This window comes from Anabas testudineus, chromosome 17 (assembly GCF_900324465.2).
Source record: "Anabas testudineus chromosome 17, fAnaTes1.2, whole genome shotgun sequence".
NCBI lineage: Eukaryota > Metazoa > Chordata > Actinopteri > Anabantiformes > Anabantidae > Anabas > Anabas testudineus.
Window position 1 is genome coordinate 12725744 of NC_046626.1, and position 20242 is coordinate 12745985.

Consider the following 20242-nt stretch of genomic DNA (forward strand, 5'->3'; position numbering starts at 1 on the left):
ATTAGAGTGAATCAGGTGTCGTATGCATAACACATTATGATGGAAAGGTTGCCTGTCCTCAAGATGGACTGCAACTCATGTGGGGCTCAATATCCACTTGTTGCAATAGAAAAGCAAATATCTGGTGATATACATACTGTTGACTTTGTAGGGTTCTATTTTGCTTATTCGCCTTTTATCGAAGGCCACTAGGTGAGTGTAATACAGTCATTCTACTCATTATCTTATGGAGGTTTTGCCTCATTATCCCTTAGATACCAATTTCTAAGCCTACATCAGGGGTTTGTCACTAATGATGATGAGCCGAGCCATTCAGAGCTGCTTTTAAAGATCAGTGATAAGTACATTTTAAATATGAAATCCAATCAAATTCTCACTTTAACATATTCAGAGAGATCTCCAGCCATAAATATAAAGCTGTTAATAGAGTAAGTTTTCTGCCTCAGGTCTGGTTTTGTGAAACTGAATAAGTAGTTTCTGTTCCACCTTTCAACTTTCAACACATGATCAAATCATTTAGGTCAGATGAACTGCGGAGCTGAGTGGTGGTAGATAAACAATGGATAACAAATAAACAGATTAATCATTAAAACATTACAACCTACTTTCTTTACAGCAAAGACACATTTTATTTCCCGAAAGTTTGTAAACTTGTACCAGATAACATTGTTTATATATTATTATCGTAGCATAGCTACAAATTTAATATAGTTACACCTTTGTTTGTTTTTTTTATGATCACTGAACTTAACACAAATTCAAAACATGATGTTTTGCTTTAATACTCACTGTGAAGGATTTAGTGGAATATTATTGGAGCTGAATTAGCTGAACAATATTTGATTTACACCCACCAGCTGGACCATGTGACTCGTCCTGTAGTTCATCTACAGCACATGTATGTTTAGCAATACTTCACCCTCCTGGCCAAGATGTGCTAGTGCACACGTTTACAGACTAAAGGACCTGAGTAATGCACACATCCATTTTATAAATGTGTTCGTTAGAGCAAGGGAAGTCAAGTGTTTTTCACAGTTTAAGACTTTATATTCCTCTTTCTAAAACACATTATTGTTATAAAAATGCCTACAGCTGTGGCACACTACACTGGGACAGGTTAGATCTTATTTCACATTTGAATGTACATATAAATTAAGGATTAGCACACAGCTGTCAGTTGTACACTCAAATGCAAATCTAGTACAGCTGATCCTGATCAGTGGCAGGAAGGACTGCTGGTGCCTGTGACTGTCCTGCTGTGTTATGTTACACACTGATGACCCCTGCAGACTGACTGGAGCAACTGCTCTGTTTTCTTGTCATTACTACATTTGCAGTAGTCATTTCTTTGTTTGATCAAACTTGTAAAGTTGTTTTGGTTTTAACAAATTAAATATATTGAGAACTTTCTTTCTTTCAATGTTGCAAGCAGATTTACAATTCCCAAATAATCACTGTCAAAATATTTGTGCAAGTGCAAGCTGCTGAATGCAGATAATTCATGATATAATGTAATGTCAATTCTGAATGGGAAAGTCTTCACTTTTCTTCTTTTGTCTGCTGTAGTGTTCTATATTGTGTGATATGTAACAATAAACACGCCAATAATGTTCTTTCTTGTTTCCTTTCCAAATCTATCATCAGTTCAGTGCTTTTTACTGTACTGTCTGCAGTAAATGTCACATGGCTATGCTCCAACAGAAACCAGTTTACTGTTGCGCCGTCTCACTATCTTTGTTATCATTCAAACCTGCTTGTCACCCGCCTTAGCAACTAACATCCAGGTGTGTCCAGGATCCACCCCTGTGAAATGCTATGAGTCAGATCAATACGTGTGTGTGTGTGTGTTGCGTTGTCCTCTCTGTCTGTCTCTGTGTCCTAAACCAGCTGGTTACACATGAGGTGTAAAATAGAAAAAAAGGGAGGAGTGTCTGAGCTTTCACTGCACAGTGACTCATTCGGGGTTGTTCTGATGTGAAACATTTCCCTTTTCAGATAACACTGTTTATCTGTATTATCATTCCTACTTGTTATCATACACCCCTGGATTTAGATTTTTGTATTTGTATGTATTTTTGTAACTAACAAAGCGTGCATTCACCTGAGAACAATGTAGCCATATAGCATCGGGGTGGGTATATAGTTTTAGTGGACTTCAAAGTCCAAGAGATAGCCTAGTGTGGTTTAGTGCCATTTATTACTCTGGGGTTAGTGTCAGCTTAGATAGATAAAGAAAGGCCGAGCGGTAGTGGTACAGTATCCTGGGCCCAGCCACACAAAGATACACAGGCTAATATGCACATACTGTAATAAGTCTGGCCTTCAGATAATCATCTTGCAGATAAGAAAAGATTTTGTTTGTTTGTTTTTCTTAAAATAAGGGCGGAACAGCCTTTAATGTTTATACTAAACTTACACTGAAAATGCGTAAAACTACATTTTAAAACGTATTAAAACACATTTTCTGATGTGCATATAGTAGCTTTCACTCTTTGTAAAGTTTTTGTTTAGTTAATGTGAAGCCCTCAGTTCTGTGAAGGGACACCTCTTCTGCATTGTTGACTCACTGAATCAATGGGAAGTCAGAGGGGAAATATGTTGAGAGGAGCTGAGAGGGAGAGACGGGGGGGCTCAGACCAGGGCATTAATAAGGGGGATAACGTCAGTTGTCTACACAATTAATAATCCAGGTGTCAAGTCTTTTATTTATTTATTTATTTTCGCTGTTTACTCATTGAATGATGTCAGTGTAAGTGTCTGGAAATGTTATGCTGTACGTGTGTCTACAAGTGTCAGCCGGTCTCGCAGTCACCGTGAATCACTAGACGTAATATCTCTAACAGCCTGGTGATGCACTTTGATTGTTTCAGATTAATCTCCAACATCATCTATGAGTGAGGGTGGTTTAGAAAATAAATTGCATTTAATTGTAAATTGATTCAAATCATTCAGTTTATTGTTGGTAACACGCAAAATTACAACCACTTACACCCAGACATGATGCAGTGGCCCAGACTGAAGGGACTGTCGTACAGAAAGCAAACAACAAGTTAAAAATCACTCTAAACTACGCAGTAAAGACAAAGAGACAGCGACATTTTTCACTCTTGCATCAGCATGCTATGTGTACATCTGAGTGGATCATCATGCATACAGACGGTATAGGTAAAAAATAGACGTGGGGGATAAAGGAGAATTAGCCAAAGGGTGGAGAACCATGCAGTGCATGATGACAGACACATATTACTTCATCTGTCACACCTCACTGTGACTCCCACATCACTGACGTTGAGAAAGAAATATTCTCATCTTGCATAGAAATTGTAATTGGTCATGCGAAAACCCATCAGACAGAAAAAAATAAAGATTTCCATATGATAGGAGCTGATAATAAATGGTCTTGTTTCAATGAAAGTGCTGACTAAGCTCTGCTGTGCTCTGGTACAGTCTGCTACGCCCCACCTAACTCTGCCCAGTCCTCGTGAAGAACTTACAATATATGAGAACGTCTCAAAATGTACCTGGAATCGGATTGAAGGACACGCCCTGCTCAAAAACTGTTCATTAATGTATGTGCACTGCTGCTATAGCTGATCAACGACTCTGGATCAAAATGGGTCATTTAATAAAAGGTATTTATGCAATAAAAGTGAAGTATCTTATGTTTAATCTGTGCTATTTCTATTCTGACTCTTTTGGTATTAGAGCCGTTATAAGGCTGAGGCTTGAACATTTTTACATGTTCAGTCTTGATCTGACTTTTGTTTGCAGAACTCGTATTAGAGTTGAACACAAAGCAAACATGTAAGACGAACCCACCTGCATCTAGTGGGAAAAAAAAAAAAAAAAAAAAACGAGCATTAGGGCGTGTCTTTCAGTGGGTGTGTGACCTTTCAAGATATTGTCATTATTACAAATGTTACCGTTGCAAATAATACATAATTGCTGTATAAGATACTCACAAATTGTGATTGCAGACAAGTCGTACCAAGTTTGTTATGCATTTAGTTAAATGTTAAACAGAGAGTGATAGTAATGGTTAAATAGTCTGAAAATTCCTGGTTAGGGCGTTGGCCTCTCGAAGCCATCAGAGTTCTTGCCCAGCACCATGCCTCTCTCTCTCTCTCTCTCTCTCTCTGTCTCTTTCTCTTTCCCTCCATGTCATTCTGAACATTCCCTGTGTTCTCACACTTCTGTGTGATGCAGGGGATTATTTATGTGTGCACTGCTACAATGGCACAGAACTGAAACACCAGAGGGCACAATATTTCTGACAGCAAAGTCAGAAATCACTTCCTCGCTCAATTAGTCAAAATAAAGCTGTAAGAATTTATTATGTGATTACTGATAAAAAAAAGCAGAGCATTCTAGTGAATATGTGATGCATTTGTGTTGCTTTATCTTTTATTTCTTTTAATCTGAACACTCACACTTCACTCGTCAGTCATTTCAAGCACGGTACTGGTGACCTGCCCTGCTCTGTCTCCTTGTGTTGTGCCAGTCCCTTTCACTTTTCAAACTTCGCACACACCTTCCTGCAATGTGCTGCATGTGCAGTGGTAAAGAGAGCGATCTAGAACAACATTAAACCAAAAATCAGCATCTCTATTTTTTTACCAAACCTCCGTGTCACTCTCAAATGAATTGACCCCAAGAATGTTGAACCCATGATGGCAAATACTCACTCCACTGGGGATGAAACATGCCGGCTGCTGTTTTATTTAATTAATGTCAAGTCACTTGGGTTTACATAGTTTAAACAAGTCCAAACACCCTCATGTTCAGGATATGGAGTTTACATGGACCACCAGAAAAGTCAGTTTACTCTTTACGCAACAGGCTACGAGGCACACCTTACAATATCCATACCAAGTAGATATTAGCTGTTCCTGCAGGCATGTATATATGGGACATGACAACACAGCGAAAGTCACTGCCTCGACCTCACACCTGTCACTCAAAGTTGTAAATGTGTTTAAGTGTAATTCATCATGATTCAATTGAGCAACCAAAGTTACGATTGCGACACAGCCTGCAAATCGACAGTCCCCAGGACTGATCTTCCCACACGGGCTACTGCTAAAGAGCTGCAGGAGTGTTTGGTAAACCCATGAAAGGTGTGGTTTCTGTTCTATCCAAAAAGCGTCCCGCTTCCGTGTGCGCACAGCAGACCATTATCTGCGCAACAGGAGACGGGGAGGGGAGAGGCGCACGGTCTGTCCGCTGTCCGGGACAGGAGAACAGAGCGAAAAACGACTTTCTGAACGCATAGAAAACAACTCAGCAAAAAAAAAAATGAGCATGTACGGATCCACTTCGAAACTGGCCACCATGGGCCAGAGAAGTAATTCGCGGCCCGATTTGGCGAGTGCCAGCTTCAGAAACGAGGTGTTCGGCGGTGGGAACGGCTTCCAGGGGGATTACCAAGTCGGCGACAGCGGATACACCTACACCTTTTCCAGGAGCTCCATGCACGGCGGGGGTGGCGGAGGACAGAAAGTCCAAGTCAGCATGGGTGGAGGAGGAGGAGGAGGTGGTGGAGTGAGGTAAACTAAGTGATTTTAAACGAGTCTGATTTTATTATGAAACGAGAAAATTATCACCTAGTAGTTTATCTGCACAGCTGCTGCACTGAGGTACGTTCAAGGACTCCCAAGTGGAATTTAGTTTTCTGGGCCAAACCTTTATTTCATCAGTGAAAATGAATCCAAAGACTTTGCGCGTCCATTTCTAACTTTTCCAAATCGTTTCTGCATCGTTATCACCGCCGATCTGTCGCCTGATATGAATAACAACACAGGAAACACTTGCGCACAGCCCGCTTCCTCCCACCACCATTATTCATTGTGATTTTAATGGCTTTTGGTCATAACAGTGATGTCAGAGGTCTTCTCAAAGCTTATTTCATTTTTTAGGACGTCTCTTTAAATGCTTAACTCGTGGTGAACAAAGGTCAAAGTGAAATATGCAGGAGATTGTTTTAAGCGTGTCAGGGAGTCACACTCTTTAAAGAGAGAAAGTCCAGCGTTTGACAACAGTTGGGTTGGTTTTTGACCTTGTAATGACCTATTTCCAGGCCCCACCACCAACATTATGAGTTTCTTATGACTCATAATAAGCAGTTTTATATTACTCATAATAAAAAAACATTGTCCTGTATTTGATTTTCATTATTATTGATGTTATGCTGTGTTGATTTGGATTTAATATAATATTTATTACAATTGCAAAGACATTCAGTGATCATCTCTGCATATATATAACTATTTAGTAATCTATTAACTATACCAAAATCTATCCTTTCCTTCTTGGAAACTCTGCTTATTCAACGCTTGAAAAAAATACACTGAGTTTTTTGTGTTTTCTTTTTAGTGTGCAGGCTTTTCAGCAGAGGTCTTTATTCCTGTCTGGCCAATGCGAAGCCTACCTGCAGAAAGCAAACATGATTCTCCAGAATGTGAGTCCCAATGATTTGTTTTATCCACTGGTTTGGATGTGAGGTTATAACAGGTATAAATATTAATCTCAGACCAGCACTTCTTTTTATAAGTTTTTCTGTTTATGTTTTAATTGAACAGCTATGTGTCACCGTTATTAGGTGAAGTGTGACTTGAAAAGCGCATCATCTTATCAGCCACATCTACAGCGAAGTATCATTTGGCAGTTTTCAGGACGTTAGTGTCTATCCTTTGTGATTACGCAGGGCGGTCCACCTGGGGATGTAGAAAGGCTGTTGATCGTGGCTCAGGAAACCATGGATCAGCTCCAGCTGTGTGGCAGAGAAATGCAGCAATTGCGTATCCCTAATGACGTCTTCAGAAGGTAAGCAAAGGCAAAGACGCGATGCCTGTGCGCGCTTGCAAAGAGCACCAGTGAGTCTGTGTGCCCGTGCCGTTTTTGCATGTTTTTATATGTGTGTATTTATTCTTGGCCTCTGAATAAACTTTTCAGTAAAAATGAGTAAATTTAGTTTGTACTGCACATGCTTCTCATTCAGCTAAGCTTTTTGAAGTTGAGCAATTAGTGTTTCCCTGAATGAATTACTAAGTAATTTCCATTTTTGCACAACTCTACAGTTTGGATCAGTTCCAGAGCTTTCACGCTACTTTGAAACAGCAGCTACAAAGACGCAACAGAGGCAGCGTGGGTTCTGCTGATGGAGGGAGGTCCTTTAATGATGCCATGGCCTGGATTTCCCAACAGAAGGTGAGCACTTCATACTGCACATACCCTATCACTTGTTCTGAACTGAACTGAGGTAACTGAAACCTTCTGGAAACGCTGCCAGAACCCGATCCTTCGAGTGAAAGAGGCTCAGAGAGGTGCAGAAGGATTGGGACAAAGATGAGGAAAGTGGTCTGCCAGAGACAGAGTGGAAGACAGAAAGAGATAGGGCATGGGGGGAAGGCAGGTTCATAAAGACGCCATAGAGGCTAAAAGAAAAGTAGAAGTAGGAGTGTGATATCTGACACTCTGCACTGAGTCAGTGGTTGTGGAATAGGGCAGTTCAGCACAGCTCTGACATGCTCATAGGAAATCGCTTTGCTCTTTCCCTCCCCAGGCCTGACTCCCAACAAAAAACACACCCTGTCATTCTGTCAGCCTCAATCGTCTAAATGTTGTCATTCACCTCCCCCCTTATCATCATCTGACACAGAAACATTTCTTCAGCATTTCCTGTCTCTGTCCTCGACTCTGTAACTGGATCCATACAATGTGATGACTTTTAACCAGCCTTTTTATTTGTGCTGGTCCTGTTTTTCAGCCATTAAACATACAGTTCAACATATAACTTTATTGACCTTTCTCCATTAGACATACAGACAGGCAGGCAATACTAAAAAGCACGTCGTGTTCAGCTCGGGCCAAGTAGTTGTGAAGAAAAAGGGAGTGGCGAGAGAACAAAAGCCCTGAGAAAAGGGAGAGAAAAAAATGCAAAGGGAGAGACTGGTTGTGGTTGGTTCGCAGTCAGAGCTCTTATCAAAGCTTAGGGCTGTGAACAAGGGGGGGAATAGTTGGAATAGTTTCCTGCATAACAACAGCACTCAATGGATATATACCGACACCTGGAGGGCAGAGTATGAAAAGGCATAGCTAGTAGGGTAATAGATGTTTTGTTTCACTTAATATCAGACATTCCCAACTCCATTAATCAACAAAAAGAAAATGTATTTATTTTGCCGGCTAGTATTGTCTGTGTATCCAAAGCCTATTTAATCCACTGTGCCATAGACCTCCACTGTTTTCTCAAACTATTAAAAGGTAATCAGAAACAGTGTTGTGCTAATTCATATGTGCAGTCATTGCAGTTGAGAATAGAGAAGAAGGAATAATGGCAGCTATTTGTGTAAACATCTGTCTATTAAACATGTGTCCAATATTATTCCATCCAACGTTTGTGTAGCATTTGTTGAACTTAAGAGGGTATTAAACAGCATCTGCATCTTGTAGCGCCTGATAGAGACATCGGCGTGGGGAGATGACACTGATACTATAGAACAGCAAATCCTGAGTCAGAACAGAGCCAACAGCCAGATGCAGATGAGTTTGGAGGTTGATCGTGCCAAGAGCGACCTGGTAAGTGGACTTATTTATGCCGGTGAACCAGATCTAATACATGTGTAATGCTATGATTTACAACAATCAACACCTCCTTTTCAGCTCTCCAGGGGCGACAAGTACAACCTCGCCATCCTAGAACAAGAGTGGGACAGCCTGCAGGTGGGAACTCCTAAGCAAACATGACGGGGAGCATTCTGCGTTATCGCCATCGGTGCCTTTTTGTCATTTTCTTATATTTGCCTCGTGTCTCTGGCAGAAAATGTCCCATGCCCGCATAAGTCAGCTGCGTGACCTTCAGAGCATCATTGAGGAGAACTCCCAAGCCATCATGTGGGTGAATGAGAGGGAGGAAGAGGAGCTTGTGTTTGACTGGGGAGACAAGAACATTGACCAGTATATTCCCAAGAAGCAAGAGAGCTACTCAGTAAGCGTCTTTGGCTGAACTCTTCTTTGGCTTTTTCTGTCTTAGTTCATGGGTGTACACGTACCTTAATATTTGATTTGTTTCATGGCTTTTTGGAGTCCTCATTCTGTGGTTTTCTGGCAGAGGCTGATGAGGGACCTGGAGGAGAAGGAGAAGGAGCTCAATAAGCTGAAGGTGAAATCCGATGGAATCGCGAACAACAACCATCCGGCTTCAGAAAAGATTCAAGTATGTTTTTTTTTTTTCTCTCTGTGTTTCTTGTCCACATCAGCCAACTATTCACTGGCTTTGCACTGATGCATGTCTGCGTGCCCACAGGCCTACATGGATACCTTACAGACCCAGTGGAGCTGGCTTCTCCAGATCACAAAGTGTATCCACGTTCATTTGAAGGAGAATGCTGCCTACAGCCAAGTAAGTGCTTAGTCCTGCCCTCGTGTGTATTCAATAGATTCCTCTATGTTGTCATGTAAGCATTCAACCAATCCTTTTTCTGCCATCTTCAGTTTTTCAAGGAGGCCAATGAGACCTATTCGAAGCTGCAGAAGCAGCATGAGACTATCCGAAGCAGATTCACCTGTGACAAGAACACCCCACTGGACACCCTTACTGATCTCCTGAAAAATCTAGAGGTATCCCACTGTCATCACATGTGTTCTTTGACGTACTGTACATATTTCCCTGTAGATGTGAAGCACAAACTGTGCAGATGCTATTTTATTTGTTTGCATGTCTGGTGAACTGGTTGTGCCAGTTTGCTGGGAGAATAAATTGAATTTTTCATGTCTGATTGTGTTTTGTTATGTTTATAACTGTAAATCTATCTTAACTCCTGATAATTGCAGCATACCCAGTGGACCAGTTAACAAATTAAAGATATATGTTTGTATTTTTTTCCCCATTCACAGCAAGAAAGAGAGCGACTCATGGAGAATAGGAGGCAAGTCCAAAGTCTCGTCAGCAAGTCTAAAACGATCGTCAGGCTGAAGCCTCGCAATCCTGAGGAGAAGATCAGCAGTCCTGTCATCGTCCAAGCCTTATGTGACTTTAAACAAGACCAGGTGGGATACATATACTCTGTCAGACATACAGAAACACGCCGGCAGAGAATAACGCGCTAAATTCAGTGTGTTCTATGTTAATATTTGTATTTCAGAAAAGTATTTTGAAAGGAAATGAAGGCATCCTGAAAGACAACTCACAGCGCAGCAAGTGGCTTGTGACAGGACCGGGAGGTCTGGACATGTTGATTCCCTCTGTGTGTCTGCTCATCCCCCCACCAAACCCACTCAGCATTGGCATTGCCAACAAGTGAGTAACATACAGTGAATAGAAAGAAAGTAGCTCAAGCATGGTCTGATGGTTTCTCTTAAACTCTACTCTGTTCCTTAGGAATGAGCAGTATTATGATTCCATCATGGGCATTTGGAATCAGCTCTACATCAACATCAAAAGCCTCATTTCGTGGCAGTATTGCCTTAAAGACATCAATTACGTCAACTCTTTCACTCTCAGCATGGTAAAATGTCACAATGATGAATATTATTTACTTTAATAATAAGTTAGGTTTTGCTCGTATTCTGTGTCTTGTGCTTAATCTGACCCCTTTTTCATTTTTTGACAGCTGTCTAAGATGCGACCTGAAGAGTACCGCAGTATCATCAAAAGACTGGAGACTCACTATCAAGAGTTCTTGCGAAACAGCCAAGGTTCTGAGCTGTTTGGAGAAGATGACAAGAAAACAATCCAGGGACACGTTGACAAAGCCCACAGTCACTATGACACATTGGTTATCCAACTGCCTGCTTATAGTAAGTGTAAAACAATTAATTACCTTTTTGCTATATTTGTGAAAAATCGTTTTGCACTATAATTTATACTATCCACCATTTCCACCACCCAATAAAGAACATGAAGAGGTGAAGCCTGAAAAACCTGAAAAGCCTGAAAAGCCTGAAAAGCCGACCCCTGTCACCCCAACCAGCTCCACTCTCAGTGTAAGACTGCTCAGTAGTCTGCAGGAAATTCGGCGCAGACTGGTACTGGCTGAGTCTGGTCTCACTAGTCATCTTCATGTTCCCCTGGGGGACAACAGTGTGCACGAGTGCTCAGTGCACATCCAGAGGCTGGAGGTAAACCTATTTTTATCATGTAAAATCTAATTAAAAGCAATGTTAGCTGCAAAATTCTTATCAGCATATGCAAAATATGGGTGAAATCTAACCAAATATGCAAAAATCTTTTGTTCAGAAAAAAAAAAGTCTTGGTAAAAACTAAATAAATGGCTTAATTGAAATTTAAATCAAATCATATTCATTTGCAGGCTGTGCATCAGGATTTGGAATCTATTCACGAGGATTGCCTGAGCTTAAGAGAAGGTATTAACAAGCACCTTGCAGGAATACCTGCTGACTCCGAACAAGCCAAGTTCCTCCGATCGGAACTGGAAATCATCAATAAAAAACTGGGAGACCTGAAGGGTCTCCGCTCAGCATATTCACAAAGGTAAACTGTTTTTGTCTAATCACACCATCTTTTGTTTTTATTCATTTGTGTGTGTGTGTGTGTGTGTGTGCGCGCAATATAAGGCTGTATACAAAGAAAATCGCTTTTCATCTCACTCACTGTTGCATTTAACATAAGGATTGTGTGTTTTAAATAGACTCACAGCTCTTAGGGCCTTGCTTCAGAGCCTTCTTCAGGGCGAGGATATCATTAAAGTCCATGAGGCACGGCTGACAGAAAAGGAGACCACTTCTCTGGACCTTCGGGAGGTGGAGAGTTATCGGAGCATGCTTAAGGTTTGACACACTTACCATATTTAGTCTGAACTGCAGTCAACCCAACAGAGCATGGGACATTAACAGTCGTAATTAATTAGTAGAACCTAGTCACCTAATTGAAAAAGTGAATTTAAAACATGTGTCTTGTTTTTGTGATTCTCTTCTAAAGCAAATGAAGATTGACCTGGAGCAAAAAAGAGACCTGCTGACTGCTATGGAGGCTGATCTGGCTAAAGCTGTGTACTGGAATGGTCAGATCTCTCAGTCTTTCCACAAGTGCGATGTGGACTTGTCCAAGTACTCAGACCTAGTGAATCAGATGTCTGACCGCTGGCGCCGCATCCAAACACAGATTGATAGCAGGTATGGTGGGATAATCTGTTTGTGTACACACATTTTTTTTTCCATTTCATCCATTCATTCCATTCATCATTCCTGGTAACAACACTAAGAATACCTTTTGAACCCTTCCTCTGCCTCCTACTGTTTCCTGCTTCAGAATATGGGACTTGGAGAAGCAGGAGAAACAGCTGAAACACTATCAGCAGAGCAGCACTTCCTTGGAACAGTGGATAGACAATGCCAGGAAGCGCCAGGACACACTTCAGACGGTTAAACTCAGCGACATCCAGACCCTGATGGAACAGCTCAACCAACAGAAGGCACGTCAGCCGACCATCTTGATATTCAAACTAAACTGAATTTTTTAAATGAGACATATCCACCTTATACACTTTAATGGAGATGATGACAGCATATGTTAATCAGCAGCATGTGTGGAAAATGTTAAATATTTAAATTGTTAAATAAAGTTCCTGTTGTATAATACTGTATAACACATATACGTATCTATTAAATAACTGGATTCCTCGGAAGAAGAAGCACAAACTGGGCAATCTGATTGGTTTAATGCCCTCTTTTCTTACCGCACAGGCGCTTAACACTGAAATTAAAGGGAAGAAAGAGAAAGTGGAGGATGTGCAGAAAAGTGCAGACACCTGTGCTGCCTCCATAAAGGTGGGTAGTTAGCGTGCACTGTTTTCATTACAAGCACATCGAACAACACAAACACGTATGGTACAAAATAATGGAGTTAATTGTGTTCAATGTTTCCAGGACTATGAGCTGCAGCTGGCTTCCTACAGTTCAGGTCTGGAAACTCTGCTTAATATTCCTGTTAAGAGAACAATGCTGCAGTCTCCAGCGTCTGTTGTCAGGCAAGAGGTATGGGCAGACTCTCCATTAAGCCACACTAATCACATTTATATATGAGTATTGTTATTATCACATGTGGTAGCCAAAGTTATCTAATTAGTAATTTGTTTGTTAAATAACCTGTGCAATACATAGATTGCTGAAAAATTTAAAGCTTAATCACTTAATTGCATTTGTCATTTAAAGATATAAATGACATGTAATTGACACCTATTCATCCATTAGGCGACTGACCTCCAGTCCCGCTACATAGAGCTACTTACCCGCTCCAGTGACTATTACAAGTTCCTAGGAGAGCTGCTGAAGAACATGGAAGAGTTGAAGGTATGGAATTCAAACAATGCTGTTTTGTATTCATCATTGTTACGTTTATAATATACTTAATCACTATACATTTATATTAGGTTTGTTTTACAGTGTCAGTCACTTCTTGCCTTATTCTCCTCAGATCAGAAACACCAAGATTGAACTGCTGGAAGATGAACTCAGGCGGCTGAAGGAGGACCTGCAGGATCATAATCAGAAAAACAAGACTCTGGAAGATGCTGTGTCTCGCTACAAGCTGGAGCTCACTCAGTCCAAAGACCAGCTCATTTCTATGGAGGAAGTGAAGAGAACCACAGCAATGCAAGCTAGTGCAGCCAAGGAGAGCCTGGACAGCACACACTTCCAGCTTCAAGACCTTAATGACCAGCTGACCCGCATTAAATACCAACTGGATGAAGAGAAGAGGAAAAGAAGGCTGGCAGAGGAGCGCTACACCAGTCAGCAAGAAGAGTATGAGGCTGCGGTTCGCCGCAGACAAAAAGAGCTGGAAGAGCTTAATTGGACCAAGCTTGACTATGAAAAGATGGTGAAGGACAAGGAACTTGAACTGGAGAAGATGAAGATGCTAATGCAAGAGGAGGAAGCACGTCGACGAAATGCTGAATCAGAAATCTCAAAGGTAAGAACACAATCCACCAAGGAAATTAATCAACTTAAGCAGACATACGAGACAGAGATCCATGTTACCAAGACCACAGTCCTGAAAGCCTCACAACAGAAAGACGAAGATGCAGCAGAGCTGAGAATGCAAATTGACAGGCTCACTGCTGAGAAGAGAGATCTAGAAGAGGAGTTAAGGAGACTGAGACATTCCATTGCTCAAATTGAAGATCAAAAAAGCAGAGCAGAGCAGGAGGTCAGTCAGCAGAGGGCATCATTCACAAAAGAAACAAGGGTGCGCAGTGAGCTGGAGGTACAGCTGAGGACACTCATACAGCAGAAAGGAGACGATGAGCTCAAACTGAAGGAGACCACCAAAAACAACCAGGAAAAGTCCCGACAGATCAGTGTGCTAACATTGAACCTGGATGAGGAGGGGAAGAAGAGAAGAGCTCTGGAATTGGAAATCACGCATCTGAAACAGGCAGAAGCAGAGCTTAGGGCAAAAAACACCTCTTATCTCGAGGCAATAAACAAGCTGAAGGTGTCTGAGCAGGAGGTCCACACCACCCGAGTGGAACTGGAGAAGCAAACCAGTGAGAAATTAAAGACCGAGCAGGCTTCTATAAGGCTGCAGAGCCGTGTCCGGGAACTTCAGCGCTCCTTAGATGGAGCGGAGGCTGAGTTGGAGAAGCAAAAGAGAGCAGCCCAAGAGGAGTTCACCAATAGAAAGAGAATTGAGGCTGAGTTGGAGAGGATGACGCTTACATGCAGAGAGCACACCACCACAATCAACACCTTAAAATCTATTCAGCTAGAGGCTTCCAGCACTGGAAGGAAGTATGAGCAAGACCTCAGGAGCCTCCAGGAGGCTCTGGACAAAAGCCTGAGGGAGCATAAAGTCACCAAGGAAGAACTAGCAGCAGTAACAAATGAGTTGAAGGCGCTGAAACAGAAGCTCCAGCAGGAACAGGCCCGAATTCATGAGCTCAATCTGCGAAACGAAAGCCTATATAAGACCATTGAAGAAAAGAGCCGGCAGCTTAATGAATACACTGCAGAGGTTGAGAAGCTGAAGACTCTGACACAGAACCTGACAAAGGAGAGACTAAGGGTAGAGGAGGAGCTGAGGGCAGTTAGACAGGAGAGAGATGAGCTGAAGCTTAGCAAAGACACTATTGATGGAGAAAGTGCCACACAGATCTCTGCCTTGCATGTCCAGCTTCAGAGTAGCACCAAGAGGACAGCGGAGCTCCAGACTCTCATCAGTGACCTCACCAAGGAGAGAGAAAAGCTTAAATTGGAACTAGACAAATTCCAAAAGCAATCGATTGAGGTATTTTTGATTGCACTGAAGGATCATCTCTACATAATTAACCTTTTTTCCTCCTTTTGCATGAATAGTTTTAAGTATTTAATGATCGTTGAATGAAGTAGCCCAGCTGTAGTAATGAGAATTAAGTATTATAGAAATTTTGCGTGTAATTTTCTTGCTTGCAAATGCTTTTTCCTGCTGTGCACATGTAATTGCAGTCCATGTATACTATACTATAACAAAAATAACTTCATTAAGTACTAAATACTAACAGAATAAAAATATATGCACAAAATTTGATGCAACATTTATACATTTATAAAGTAACAGTTCCAAAAGTAGTGATGACTGCCAGGCATTCGGTTGGATTGTGACATCACAAAGTGTCTGTAATCAGTCTTTTAAATACGTGAAAATCATATTTTGGCCTTTTTGTATAGAAATAACAATTCATCTCTTATCTCTCCACAGACAACAATCAGGGTGCAAGAGTCTCAAACCATGTACAGTGAGCTGCTCCACGAGAAGGACAGCTTGCAGTCCAAACTTAAATTGCTGGAGCAAGACAAGAACCGTCTGCAACGTTTAGAAGAGGAGCTCACCCGCATCAAACTCACACTTGACACCGAGCTCCGCAACAAACAGCGGCTGCTGGATGAAAAGAATTCCATTCTTAAGGATTTCAACAGTATGAAGAGCCAGTATGAGCTGCGAGACAGCCAGATCAGGCAGTGTGAATCAGACAGAGACAAGGCTGATCGCGAAAGGCTCTCTCTGAAAAATGAGATCGAAAGGCTCACGAGAGAGCTCAAGAGTGTTGAGGAGAGGTACAAGAACCGACTGCTGTTGTCTGAAAGGGAGGTGTCAGAATTGGCTCTCAAGAGAGATGCTCTGGAAAGAGAGATAAAGAGGCTGCAGCAGAGACCCAGCAGTCTGAGCAGACAGACCCAGACAGACGAGAAGGTTCCAACAATTGATCCGTCCAAGTTGGTTTTTGATGCAGTGCGCCGCAAAGTCACAGCTCATCAGCTTTGCGACTGCAATATTATCAGTAAGACCACTCTAGAGCAGCTTCTAAAGGGACAAAAGACAGTGGATGAGGTAGCTGTGGACATCCAGCTCAGTCTGAAGGGTACTGGCATTATTGCTGGGATGACAACAGGTTCGCAAGGGAAAATGCCATTCACTGAAGCCAAAAACAAGAATCTTCTCAGCCCAGAGAGTTCCCTCATGCTTCTGGAGGCTCAAGCAGCGACAGGCTATATAGTGGACCCTGCATTTAATGAGAAGATGCCTGTAGATACTGCCTGTTCCAGAGGAATTGTAGATACAGAAGACAGAGACACCTTGTTGAAAGCTGAAGCAGCCAGCACAGGCTTCAAAGATCCGTACACTGGTAAAGTGTTATCTGTGGGTCAGGCATGCAAACAAGGCTGCATAAACAAAGATAAAGCCATCCAGCTGCTACAAGCTCAGGAGTCTGTTGGAGGCATACTGGATCCTGTTCTTGGTGTGTTCCTTCCAAAAGATCTGGCTCTGGACCGCAATCTTATTGATGAGGAGCTCTACAGAGCTTTGAACAAAAAACCTACGTGCTACCTGGATCCAGCAACAGGACAGAAGATAAGCTATGGTGACCTAAGGAAGAAGTGTATAGTGGAACCTGTTTCGGGCTCACTTCTTCTCCGTGGACCAGAAACCCCCATAACAATCAAAGGTCTGCGTGGGGAAGTCTCTATCACAGAGCTTGTCGAATCTGAACTGCTGGATAAAACTGACTTGCAGAAGCTCAGCCAGGGCCAGCTCACCAGCAAGGACATTGAAGAGAAGTTGAAGTCCTATCTGTATGGTTCTACCTGTATTGCAGGTATTTATGACGAGGCCAATGACAGAATAATGCCTTTCTATCAAGCAATGAAGGAAGGTCTGCTCATGAGAGGAACCACCCTGGAGCTCCTTGAGGCCCAAGCTGCTTCTGGTTTCATTGTTGATCCAGTCAACAATGTCTTCTTGACAGTAGAGGAAGCCACAAAGCGAGGCCTCATAGGCAAGGAGTTTAAGAATAAACTGTTGTCTGCAGAGAAGGCGGTGACTGGATACACAGACCCATCAACAGGAAAGACAATATCCCTCTTCCAGGCGATTGAGAAAGATCTTATTGAGAAGGGTCATGGAATCCGTCTGCTTGAATCTCAAATTGCCAGTGGTGGAATTATTGACCCCAAAGAAAGCCATCGTATTGATGTCTCTGTTGCCTATAAGAGAGGATATTTTGATGAAAAGATGAACGAGATCCTAACCTACGAAGGAGATGACACAAAAGGCTTCTTTGATCCTAACACCAAGGAAAACCTGACATATCTTCAGCTTAAAGACAGATGCATCACAGATGACAAAACAGGCCTGGTACTCCTGCCACTGAAAGATAAGAGGAAACCCCAGAAGTCACAGGACAGCCGCAGCAATGTCCTCCGCAAGAGGCGCGTTGTGATCGTTGACCCAGACACCGGGCTGGAGATGTCCGTGAGAGAGGCCTATCACAGGGAGCTAATTGACTATGATACCTTTCTGGACTTGTCAGAGCAGGAGTGTGAGTGGGAGGAAATAACGATCAAGGGATCAGATGGCTCTGCACATTTGGTGATAGTGGATAGAAAAACAGGAAAACAGTATGACATCCAGGACTGTCTGAAGAGCGGCATCATTGACCAGAAGTCTTTCGAACAGTATCGTGCTGGTAAGCTAACCTTGACCCAGTTTGCTGATCAAATTACCAGCAGAACGAGCAGCACTGAGATGACCATCGCAGCCAGCAGCATCGATGACATGACCACCTGCAGCAGTTCCACTCAGGCCAGACCATCCTCTCCTACTGTTCGTAAACGCTTCAACAGTATTTCTATCACCGTCTCTCCCCCTGAGATGTTTGATGACCAAAGCCCGGTGGCAGCCATATTTGACACAGAGACTTTGGAGAAAATAACTATTTGCGAAGGGCTGCGTCGAGGTATAGTTGATACTATAACAGCACAGAGGTTGCTGGAGGCCCAGGCATCCACAGGGGGCATTATCAACCCTGCTACAGGCAAGAGACTGTCCCTGCAGGATGCTGTCCATCAGAGCATCATTGATGAAGGTATGGCTGCCAAGCTGAAACCTGCCCAAAAAGCCTTTCTTGGTTTTGAAGACGTGAAGACTAAAAGAAGGATGTCTGCAGCAGAGGCAGTAAAGGAGACATGGCTGCCATATGATGCGGGTCAGAGATTTTTGGAGTTTCAGTACTTGACAGGAGGCCTGATTGAGCCTGGCACTGGGCATCGCATTACCATCGAAGAGGCTATACGCAGAAGGTGGCTAGATGGTCAAGGGGCCCAGAAGCTTCAGGATACACGGCAACACCAGAAGAACCTGACCTGTCCAAAGACAAAGCTGAAGATCTCCTACAAAGACGCGATGGACAGCTGCATGGTGGAAGAAAGTAATGGAATGAAAATGCTGCAGGCCTCCTCCGTGTCCACAAAGGGCATCAGTAGCCCTTACAATGTCTCTAACCCAGGATCTCGTTCTGGGTCCAGATCTGGCTCCCGCGCAGGCTCCAGGAGTGGCTCTCGTAGAGGCAGTGTGGATTACTCCTCTACATACTACAGCTACTCATCCAACAGTACCACATACAGCTCCAACACTCTCTCTTAGTGCACAGCTTAGAACGAAACTAGAGTAGTCATGAGCAGCAGTGCCTGAGCATTTTTTTACAGTTTGCTTTTCTTTTCTGCTACCTATGACATTTTAGGAGATTTATTTAGACTCTGTTTAGGCCTGTGTGATTTAATTGTTTGCAGTATTTGGTGATTTGGTGTTTCAATATTAAACATAACCCTAGAAATCGTTTGTATAATTAATTTTGAATGAATATATTTGTTATTACTACTTTTTTTCTTGTCTTTTAACATTTTGTTACATTATAATATGCTTGTTGACCTCCGCTTCTGCATACACTCTCTCTATTCTTGGTTTATTTGTATTCTTGTAGCTTTTAGATTTTTGTTTTATCACAAATGCTGAGGTTAAAATACTAAATTGACAAAGTTACAAATATGTTATTGAGATGATTACAAAATAAAAGCCGTAATTTTCCCTCATTTGTGCATTGATTTATTTACTGACCTTACAAGTTTGAAATCTGTAATGAGAAATTTAAGATGAAAAATCTTTCCAACAAAGGCAGTATACATTATAACCTATGGATGGCGCTGTTTGTTATGTTAAAACATTTTATTCTTCACAGATAGAACTGCGCTCCCTACATGAGTAAGAATTAGTAACAAACATAAAAAATTAATTTGTACCCTAAAGTTAAACTGTCTACCAGACACCATCACTGAAAGTGGGGTATCACAATACATAGACCGGTGAGTTTTCATAATAATATATATATATTCCACTAAAGGTTTTTCACAAGTCCTGTGAAAAATGGAAGTATGGCAAAGAGAATTCAAGTAATTCTAGTAATGTTCTTCGCCATTATTCAAAGCTGCCAAATATATATAGTGGAGTAAAAATATAGCCTAATATGTTTTTCCGCAAGGGATTACAAGTAAAAGTAACACAACACAAAGTAAAAGTACTTCAGAAATGTACCAAACTGCAGTACTAATAGAGTAAATGCCATCTCTGTTAGAAGGCAGTTGTAGTTATAGGAAAAAAAAAACAGTTAAATGAATATTTAAGGAGAATTCTTACCGTAAACATGAGAGGCAAAATCCCTCTCAGACAAATTAAGGAATAAATAAATTAAAAGTATTTCGCGCCTGCGCCTTTCGCGTTTTTACGCACGCCTGTCTAGGTGTTTATAAATGAGTGAGACTTTAAGCAGGATACATGTTTTTAAATTGTACATGTTATGATACAACCAGTTTCGGGGTTTGGCTGGAGGAAGTTCAGTCTGTGTGCAGTGTGAAGCCGAGGGAGGAGGCCACAGACAGGGGGTGGGGGTGAGTTGAGTGGACGAGGGAGGGA

At 42.0% G+C, this 20242-nt stretch overlaps 1 protein-coding gene across 2 annotated transcripts; it reads left to right on the forward strand.

The window, feature by feature from the left end:
• The first annotated feature begins 5154 nt into the window (after positions 1 to 5154).
• On the forward strand, positions 5155 to 19365 carry LOC113171386 (desmoplakin). 2 transcript variants are annotated; one of them, XM_026373710.2, is made up of 24 exons: positions 5155 to 5546; positions 6373 to 6457; positions 6704 to 6822; positions 7077 to 7206; positions 8452 to 8577; positions 8662 to 8721; positions 8819 to 8986; positions 9110 to 9214; positions 9305 to 9400; positions 9493 to 9618; positions 9895 to 10047; positions 10143 to 10297; positions 10379 to 10505; positions 10611 to 10797; positions 10895 to 11118; positions 11310 to 11491; positions 11649 to 11787; positions 11939 to 12132; positions 12269 to 12431; positions 12703 to 12786; positions 12886 to 12993; positions 13210 to 13308; positions 13433 to 15247; positions 15698 to 19365. In XM_026373710.2, the coding sequence occupies exons 1-24, from the start codon at positions 5296 to 5298 to the stop codon at positions 18917 to 18919; spliced, it is 8118 nt and encodes a 2705-aa protein (XP_026229495.1). In that variant the 5' UTR covers positions 5155 to 5295; the 3' UTR covers positions 18920 to 19365. The 2 variants fall into 2 exon arrangements, with proteins under 2 accessions (XP_026229495.1, XP_026229496.1); XM_026373711.2 differs by having other exon boundaries at positions 5156 to 5546; positions 13433 to 13930.
• The last annotated feature ends 877 nt before the right edge of the window (positions 19366 to 20242 follow it).

Coding starts and splice junctions, on each gene's coding strand:
- LOC113171386 (XM_026373710.2), top strand. CDS start 5,296: ATGAGCATGTACGGATCCACTTCGAAACTGGCCACCATGGGCCAGAGA. Junction 7,207..8,451: donor CCTGGATTTCCCAACAGAAG/GTGAGCACTTCA, acceptor TGCATCTTGTAG/CGCCTGATAGAGACATCGGC. Junction 11,788..11,938: donor GTTATCGGAGCATGCTTAAG/GTTTGACACACT, acceptor TCTCTTCTAAAG/CAAATGAAGATTGACCTGGA.